Genomic DNA, 10,151 nt, shown 5'->3' with positions numbered 1-10,151 from the left:
TTAACATATGTGTAGTCCAGGACAGGATAGATGGATAACGTTAATATAAAGATTGCCCATGTCTCTGCGATAGTAATAAAAATGTCTGTGTGATGAAAAAAACTTGCAATGATGAATTTGTGGCTAGGTTAACAAGTGGGAGGAATGAGGCTCCCATGAAACCTCCCCAGTCCCTATCCGAGTGTTCATCAGCAGTTTTAAATGTCACAGTCACAGCACCACGAAGAGCAGGGAAGAGTAATAAACAATCTGTCAGGTACAAGAACGTCTCATTTTATTTACTAATCCTTTCTTCTTGTAGCTTGTACGCTAACATTTACTGCGGGCCCAACGTGTTACATACCTCGCCTTCAACGACAGCCTACATTTCCACCTACACCGACCAACTACTGCTTAGTATGTGAAACACGTTTCACCCTTCAGGAACACGGGGATGAGTGGGCGAGATTCGACAACCATTAGACGTGTCCTTGAACACCCAGCTCGTATGCCACAATGTATTCACTGACAGTTATGTACGGTTATTGGAAAAAAAGTGTATGATCGACAACATTGTAAATTTATAGGTCTTAAACGATTGTCACCTTGATCTACTACGGATCAAATGCCAATAGATGTACCTAATCACTGCCGTAATCATTCTAATGGCGTATTTATGAACCATTTTAATTTTTTTATAATACATCTGAATATAGAACAGAACAAAGGGGCAACTAGTTTGTTTCTCGAACAGTGCTCTGGTTTCCATTAATCGTGGATATGTATCTGATAATAAGCCAGACATATATACTACATAAACACTCTGTATTCCATTTGCAACACAAAGGTGAAGGTCAGCTGGAATGTCACAGGTTGTGAGTGGGCAGACTACGGCAATCCATATAAATGTATTATTTCAAAATCAATCAATAGTGAGCATATTACCTCCGCGTAAAGCTCTGGGTAGGCCGATGTTTCCAGCCCGCCTGCAGACGTCAGGGAAGTCGTATTGAGACAGAGAACGATGGAGATGCAAGGCTTGAATGGTAGTTGACGTCAATGCGTCTTATCATAAATGGAATCAAACTGAAAGTCATGCCAGGAATAGCACGCTATTAATAAAATCCTTTTAAACATGAACAACATATATGACTAGAAAATGGCTTGTTTTAGGCTCAATAAACAGGATATGTCATTCACACTTGGAATTGGTTTGTGCGTGGAAAGGTTAAACTTGGATATCTGCTTTCGATCGATTGTAATAAGTAGAAAATTCATAATTATAATAGTGGTGGTGGTGTCGGTGATGGTGATGGTGATGGTGATGGTGATGGTGATGGTGATGTTGTTGTTACAGGTAATTGTAGTAGTCATGGTATCATGATGGGCGGAGGTGGATTGTTTATGTTATGTGGCCTGCTGAAGCAAGGCACTACGTTCGGTACGAGTAGTGTGGGTTGATAATGACGACGACGACGACGACGACGACGATGATGATGATGATGATGATGATGATGATGATGACCAGCTACGTCCCATTCGCAACCTTCAGTATGTGGTATAAAAATGTAAATATGAAGCGTAGATTCTGTCATGAATTTACAGAGACTCTCCAACACCTTGTCAGTGTAGGTCCAGTCTTGGCGCAGGCTCAGTGAGTCAGAGAATATGTAAGAATGATTAACCGAGACAACTATAACATTCTGTTGATTAGGCATGTATACAGCCCCAGACTTGAAATAGATCTGAAATATACATAATCGATGCATAATCTATACGTACACACACACACACACACACACACACACACACACACACACACACACACACACACATGTATATATACATATGTATATATGCATATGTATATATACATATGTATATATATATACCTATTCCAATGGATACAATGGATATATATACACACACACACACGTGTACGTGTGCGTGTGTGTATGCTGTACAATGTGTGTGTGTGTGTGTGTGTGTGTGTGTGTGTGTGTGTGTGTGTGTGTGTGTGTGTGTGTGTGTGTGTGTGTGTGTGTGTGTGTGTGTGTGTATTTGCTGTTTCTTTCAGGAAAACCCATGGCAAATATGAAGACCTGCTTGATCCCAAGGACCAAGATGTCCACCGCGTTGCTCCTGGTTTTCGGGGTAAATAAGTCATCAGCAACACATACTTGCCATAAAGGCGACTATGCTTGTCGTAAGAGGTGACTAACAGGATCGAGTGGTCAGGCTCGCTGACCTGGTTGACGCATGTCATCGGTTCCCACTTGATCGATGCTCAATCTGTTGATCACTGGATTGTCTAGTCCATACTCGATTATTTACAGACCGCCACCATATATCTGGAATATTGCTCAGTGCGGCTTAAAACTAAACTCACTCACTCGCTGTATGTTCAGTACCTCCCATTGTCTTCCGCCAGGAATACAGCCCTTTGACACTCAGTTCTATATAGAAGGCTGCAGTGCTGGAGAATCTTCACACCCTACGAAACGTTCTTGAAGACTTCGACTAGGCAGAGCTTCCTGGGAGAAGTTCCATTCGCTGCGATCATCAAGCCTGTCTCCCGAACCCACTTTCATGTAATCATTCGTCTGTACATAAAGATGTTGATTATGATGGCCGTGATGATGATGATGAATACAGTTAAGAAGCATCTTGTCTTAAATGAAACGTACATATACATACATGTAATGAGAATCCTAACTTCCTTAATCAGCGAAATCCAGGTCCAACTCCCCACCCAGATTTCACGACCATAACCTGATGTACAAATGTAACGTTACAAATCGTTCTAATTGTATCTGCGTGCTCATTTGTGACTGCGTGTCGGCAGCCCTCCCCGAGGGCAACATGATGTCATCTGCCAAAATTAGTCTTAATATCCCATAAAACAGCGAAATGAGGACGAGACCCTTCGGTTATACAGGAACTCGTGTTGAGGTCGGAATCCCTTAGGGCAACCACATTAATGCATTTTCTTATTTTATAGGCTCTGTGAGGTTGTATGAATCTTATGAAATTATAACTCTGTCTCTGCCTTCTATGTGACTCATTCATATCCATTTTGATGGACTGTCTGTTCACAACTCACCCACTCCAGACGGTTATGATGCTATTGAATTCAACGAGTCATATATATATAGACAGCCAGATCTTTATTCAGTGCAAAATCCTCGTCGTGAATCTTGTACCAGAGCTTTGTAGACTGTTTATCCCACAGATGTCTTTTTCCCATGTCACGTATTTGATATGACTATCGACACAAAAATTTAAGTTACTCGTCATAAATCGAAGTATATCAAATGATCGTATATTATTGTCCGCCCCCAAGCATTAAATATAAAACAGAAATGTTCATAAAAAGGATACAAATCGGGAGACAAAATGGCTTTGGGGTCCCTTAAACGCTGTTGTGGAGATCGTTTACCAACACTGTCAATACGGAGGCAGTTTGTGAGTCGACACTGTTAAAATGGCGTGGTAGGCGTTTCACTTGACGGACCGCCCCAACACTAGCTACAAAGTGTTAGTTTGCTTTGTGTTTGTGAATCATGTGTCTTCTGTACAAACGGATTATTGTTCGTGTGTTTTCTCTTATGACATTGTCAACAATGAGATAGCTGTGGGTGAGTCTTCTCTCCCCAACACTACCGGGGAGATAGTTGTACATGTACTATCTAAACATAATGACACTGTCCACAACGAGAGATGTTCATGCACGTCACATGCTCGTCACTCACTCACTAACTCACTCACTCACACCCACACCCTCTCCATAATGACACTGCCAAGGATAGTTGCACATGTGTCATCTCGACACGGTACTGTTGGCAAGGCAATAGTTGCGCCTTATAAACAGATTATGTGTGTGTGCGCGCGTGGGTGTGTATGTATGCTCGAGTATGCATGTGCTTTTGTGTGTGTATTTTCTTCTTGACACTGTCAAAATGGTGGAAGTTGTGTGTGTGTCCCGATAACCAACATCAAGGAAATAGCTGCGGACGTGTCTTTTGCCGTTAACACTGTCATGAAGATATTTGGGCCTGTGTTCTTTTCTGCAATGAGATAAATGTGCACGTGCCGTTCTCTACAATGAGGATGTGCACGTTTCCTTCGCTACAGGGAGATAAATGTGCACGTGGCCTTCTCTACAAGGAGACAGTGTGCACGTGTCTCTCAACGCGGACAACAAGGAGATAATTCCGCTTGTTTTTTATCTGCTCGAGAGGGACCACAATGCTGTGTTTGTGAACATGTCCTATCAAGAAGTGCCTTCTGACCTCGACACTGAATCAAAGAGAAGTATCTTCTCACCTCAACACTGAATCAAGGAGAAGTATCTTCTCACCTCGACACTGAATCAAGGAGAAGTATCTTCTCACCTCGACACTCAATCAATGAGAAGTATCGTCTCATTCCGACATGGATTCAAGGAGAAGTGTCTTCCCATCTCGACACTGGACAAAAAGAGTTATTGTGTCTTCTCAACAAGGAGATAATTTTGTGCGCGCGTGTGTGTGCGTCTTCTCTCCTGGTAGAGTCAACAGCGTGAACCGAGTCACCTGGTTTCTCAAAACATCGCTATTCGATCGGTGAGTCGTCCAGAGGAGCAGGCTGTGGAGTGTTTACTCCGGAGATGTTTGTGTTCGATGGCCATCAATGCCGTTATTTGAACATCTAAATGATTCATGCACACAATACAGACTCCCGAAACATGTGTTTCTATGCACGCTACTTTATCCAATGCTGTGCAAACTCTCGAACAAATACTTGCCTTCCTTCATACCAAGTGTTGATCAGGATTCCTCATGCTAAAAATATTTGGGGGATGTATCAAACGCCATCTAGTCAAAAATCCGGCAGTTTCTTTCAATGTGGAACACAATCTGACTGCAGAATGCAAGGCATGTTGAACAATGAATTATCTTCATAAATTTGCCTACCTCGTTTGTAAATACTTGTTTATTTTTAAATGGATTTCAGCGTGTAACTCAACTTAGCCACATTTCACCGGTGAAAAGAAGCAGATCGTTAGATAAACAGGCAACATTCAGTTGTCCCGTATTGACATATTGACTTTCTTGTACGTCCGTTTAGTACACATAGGGTTCCGCCAATATGATATAACAATCACGGAAAGGGGGAGGTTGAAGGAGACAGGACATTGTGCAATGTGCATTTCACCATTTACCGCTACGAGACCCAGTGGAGATATGTAGTTTTTAAAGAGCGTGTTCAATACTGAAGGCTGCATACTGTGTCTTATTGACGTCCACTATTTCCATCTGGTGTTACTGGTTTAATATTGCTCCAGGTACATGTTTGTCTAAAAGGATCTTAATTGATTCCAGTTTCGAGTCGATGAAATTATTTTCATACAGAAATGTCAACAGGCATATGTCCACTTACGTACGTAGCAAATTCACCTCTCACTCCTAAAATAACACCGCAGCTATATTGTATTAGTGTTAAAGTATCCAGTGACGTACGCTTGTATTGAAAGTACAACCGAATGTATAGAGACGTACAAAGTGGCATGTCTCTGGGTGTCCATTGTACCAATACAAAACACACGCATCATTTATAATAAAAATCAATCTTTTTTATTACAAACTTAAAAATATGTAACAGTATAAACATTACAAGTGTGAACTTGATCCACTATGCCTTAAGCACGGAGTTCAGTTTCTCAATAGATGTGTTATTGCACATTCGGTAGAAAAAATCAACTTATTTGCCACGGGGGAGTAGTTTCTTACCAATGATATCCAGTACAAATAAACTCTCTGAAAAACTATAACCATATGCTCATATATATAGACAGCTAATTTATGAAATTATATAATATATATATGAATACAAAAAGTAAGCGTCCATTTTGAATCTTCATATGACATACAAAAGATATACGGCCTTTGTACCCGATTTGAACCAGTTATAGAGAAAATACGAATATATACTCTCTCAACATCGCTGTACAAATTCATGTGGAACCAAATTTACATAACATTGTGTATGGAAATATTGACAATGACTAGATTCATACTCACAGTACAAATGTAGCACAAACATTGTACCGTCTCCAACAATGAATTGATCAAACTCACGATAGATATTGGGTATTCACAGCCTGTGTGTCGTCAGTTTTCAAAAAGAGTCCTTTCTCTGCCTCGCTAGCCTCACAGTCACAATAAATAGAAAGACAATTTCCCTGGTTGCTACCAGCACGATCAGATTCGAACACAGTCTGCAAGTGAGAGGAAACGGGATCAGTTAGCCACCAGCAGGTGCTGCAGTTGGTTTGGGTAGGTCATAGAAGAACCCAGACTCAGGCCGTCCATGAATGTCTTGTGGCCCTCGGGAGAGATGGAATTCAAAGAAGCATTAGTGGAGAGGAGGTCAGGAAAGCCAGGACTGAGGGCCCCCGGGGAAAGATGGCTTGGGGAGGTGTGACGGTAGAGGTCTCCCAGGAAGGCCCCTGGAGACTGTTGGGTGAATTGGCTGGCCTGGAGCAAACGTTGCTGCTGGTCAAGAAGGAACTCAACCCGGGGATCCCTTGGGGACAAGGATCGGGGACGTTGTGGGGCCGGTGGAGTGAAGCTCGGGGTCGTAGATCTCTGTCTGAAGAAGTTCCCAAACTCTGTTGGTGACAACCTTGTTGGCCTTTTCACGTGCGTCTTCAGCTTAGTGGAACCAAACTTGGTCTGTGCGAATGTGGCAGCTGTGAAACGGGGCTTGCTGCTTCCTTCTTTCTGGAGGAAATTTGGCGTCGGTGTGGGGGTCGGGACAGGGCTGGCTGAGTTGAAGAGAGCTGTGGAAGGTGACGTGGATGTGCTCCAGCCGCCTGAAGAGTTGGGAGAGGAGGGCGAAAGGCTGAGATTAGTGAGAGACGACGAGAGTGAGTCTATGGGTTTGAAACATTGGGCCTCGGGATTGAACCCCTTGCTTGCAGCCTGTACCTCTCTATCCACGATAGTCTCAGATTCCTCCTCTTTCTTGTCACTGTAGAGAATCTTGATGACCCCCTTCTCCCCGATCCTGTAGGACACCTCGGATGGGTCGATCCAAAGGGTCAGCTCCGCTGGAAGGTAGCCCTTGACCTCTTCGATGTCCAGACCAGAGTTGAAAGCCGCCATGACGATAACAGGGTCAACCTTTTCTCCATTTACACGGATGCATCGATAGGCTGATCCCTTGAAGGGCTTATCCGGGTACCAGTGTCCCTCAAACTTCTTTTTGAGTCCCTTCTCGAGTTCCTCGGCAAACATGTCTACCCGCCTTCGTGGGAGTTTGTTGTAAAGATACGAAATGACGAAATTGAGTGCTACTGACGTTTCCACGTGCATCGTTACCACTGTCTATATCACACTGTCTCGGGTATAAAAAGAGTTTCTCCTTACGGCTTCAAACAGTTCTCTTCAGTACTTTGATGTTCAAATCTGAAATACAAAAAAAAACAGAATTCTGAATTACACGTAAAAGTGAAAAGCGTTTAGGTTGTCGGTCGGATTGGCTAGACATACACCAAACATTACACAGCATGCATACAGTCACGGCCTCACTCTTGACCCCGAGCAAGGGCAGAAAAAAAGGTCCAAAGAGATTCACGTAAACCGGTTTAATTCCTGACAGCTATCCTCTTTGACGATCATCCACCAGCAGAGGCCATTGCCAACTACCGACGGCTAGTTGACAGTGAATATACACACCACATATAGCAAACGTGTGAGTGAATGGGAAAGTATGCCTCATAGCAACACAACCCCATCCTCCATAGATAAGTGAGTGTATTATCAGGAGGAATGAACACTTGGCCTTGGATCCTGTGTCAACTAAACCTCCCTCACGGGTTACCGAGGCCCGTTCGCATATCACTGCTCTAACCCTAACAGCGGCGGAGCCAACACAGGCAGTCGTAGTTGGCTACAACACCACGAAACGAAAACATGTCGGCGGTACACGCAATCACCAATTGTTTATGTTTACATTATCCCCACATTATTACAAGAGCACGACCAGAACAAGAGTCTACTGAAATCGACGTCAGCATATAGCGAGTTAAGTTTATGCTGATATGGCACTTGTTAAGTCAAAATCCCATTAGAACCATGTGCTAGCGAGCCATATGTTCCCAGTTAAAGTTAATAGCCAACATGCTCAACATGCCATGTGAGTATTCACAACCTATACTTCACTTTAGAAATACCGATATATTCTCCTCGGAAAGGCCTCGGTGGACGCATATGTTCGGTTTGGATGTATCTGAATGTTAAGGAGATAGACGGGGAAATACAATCTGGCTGCCATCAATTGTATGAGGAGCATATGCTACACACGATAACATGAACTATTTAACGAAATGTGAATAGACACCACGTGACATAAACTCGCCCTGGATCTGATTGCCCTTATCAGCATCCGATTTAATGAACATGCTAAAAGAAAATGTCGAGCACCACAGTAAATCAATATCCTGCTGAGTTAATTACTGTCCTTACTCATTAACTGTTAAAACCGGATGTGTAGAAAATTATGACAACATCAGCGTAAATAAATGTGTACGTACATACATAATGTTCAGAATATAACCTGTCTCAACAGGCAAAGGAACAGCATGTTACACTGCCCGTTCTTAAACACATATATGAGTGATCAAATGTATGGCTATAACTCCCACTGGGACAAGCTGTGCTATGCAAGGGCGGTTTGTTACAGGTGGTATCACATTGAGATATAGCACACAGGCTGCATCCTAAACCGAGGTGTGTCGGATGTTCTGCTTTAACCGGCAGGTAGGCAGTCTGTAGCATGTGGCGAAAACGGAATCCAAGTACAACCGCTTCAAGCGAACTGCTGCGTGGCTGGCATCCAGCGTATATATGGACGTTTTAAAGACGAAAGATAAACGGCTAGAATTACCAAGTCCTAACATATTGTATTCTGTCACTGACACAAATAAGACAGCAAAACAATAATTTACACTGATAAAGAAAGTGAAGTCGTCGATGAGAAGTGTGCTGTTTTAAAAGCTTGTAATATTTTACCAAGTTTAGAACTGTCTAGTTAAGCCTCTATACTTGATCGAGGAACCTTGTCTAACCCCTATCGAACTTGCTATATTAAAACCACCTGAGGCACGAATGTGCAATACTTACAGGTGATAGGATGTCATACACTGTGTTCCGACAGCACAGGGCCTGCTTGGGTGTATGAAGGCACACGAAGGTGATACAGGCATAAATATAGCACTCTATGACGTCAGAGGCGACGTATAATGCCAACTGCACGTGAACATACGGTGCCATGTAAGGCCGGAGAATGGTAACTTACCATTCCAGGCTCTCGCCATTGCCATACAATGCTATATGTAAGCTGTCATTTCGTTTTAAAGCCGGTTTGGGCAGCTCTTAAGAAGTTTTTCTTTCAAGTGCAACCCTCATGATATGGCACTGCCATATGGTTCGGTTGTAGTCCTGGTTGAAGAGCTGTCTAGTTTTAGAGATAAAATAATGCATGACACTTACCTTCAAAAGCTTGAAAGTGAACAATATGTTGACTGCTACACTCCTTTGAAATGTCCACACTGAACACGTTGCGTTGAAGCGTGTTGTCGATGAGCGTTGCCACAGCCGACGCTGAACGGAGCTTACCGTTCACACGACAAACAGGAATATACGCTTCACAGAGATTTTCTGCTATTTAAAGCAGCCCTGCCTATGAATATTCATGAGTGTAGGAATATCAGATCAGTGAATCCGAGATATACCATAATGCAGCCGTCTGAGCTCTGTATTTGTAGACATAACCAACAAATTATTTGTTTTGAGTACCACTCACCATCGTTAAGAATTAGTATGTTACAAACCTGTTTCGGGTGTTTGTAAACAACGGACTATATCTTCCCGCGGTGATAGCGGCGTCGTGATGCGGTCTCATTCATGTTTCTGGGAAGGTTGATAGTATCAGCTGGAGAATTGTTGCCGTGAATGTGCCCTGAAAGGCTATGGGCTTGAAATCTACCATGTAAACGTATTCAGGGCTGATTTTAATATACGCTTACCTATATATTTCATAAGCTATCAATGTCACAATGCTAACATTGATAGCGTTGTTGCAAAAATTCACCATTTTACATAGCTTGATTGGCGATAGTCAACAAC

General features: G+C 42.8%; 1 protein-coding gene across 2 annotated transcripts; it reads right to left on the bottom strand.

The window, feature by feature from the left end:
* Positions 1-5,571: 5,571 nt before the first annotated feature.
* LOC137284167 (protein Tob1-like) lies at positions 5,572-9,667 on the bottom strand. 2 transcript variants are annotated; one of them, XM_067815883.1, is made up of 2 exons: positions 9,516-9,667; positions 5,572-7,430 (listed from the first exon to the last, which is right to left on the bottom strand). In XM_067815883.1, the coding sequence occupies exon 2, from the start codon at positions 7,335-7,337 to the stop codon at positions 6,261-6,263; it is 1,077 nt and encodes a 358-aa protein (XP_067671984.1). In that variant the 5' UTR covers positions 7,338-7,430; positions 9,516-9,667; the 3' UTR covers positions 5,572-6,260. The 2 variants fall into 2 exon arrangements, with proteins under 2 accessions (XP_067671984.1, XP_067671986.1); XM_067815885.1 differs by lacking the exon at positions 9,516-9,667 and adding an exon at positions 9,147-9,202.
* Between the last annotated feature and the right edge of the window lie 484 nt (positions 9,668-10,151).

The sequence above is a fragment of the Haliotis asinina genome, chromosome 5 (assembly GCF_037392515.1).
Source record: "Haliotis asinina isolate JCU_RB_2024 chromosome 5, JCU_Hal_asi_v2, whole genome shotgun sequence".
Lineage (NCBI taxonomy): Eukaryota > Metazoa > Mollusca > Gastropoda > Lepetellida > Haliotidae > Haliotis > Haliotis asinina.
This window is presented reverse-complemented; position numbering and strand designations above follow the sequence as displayed.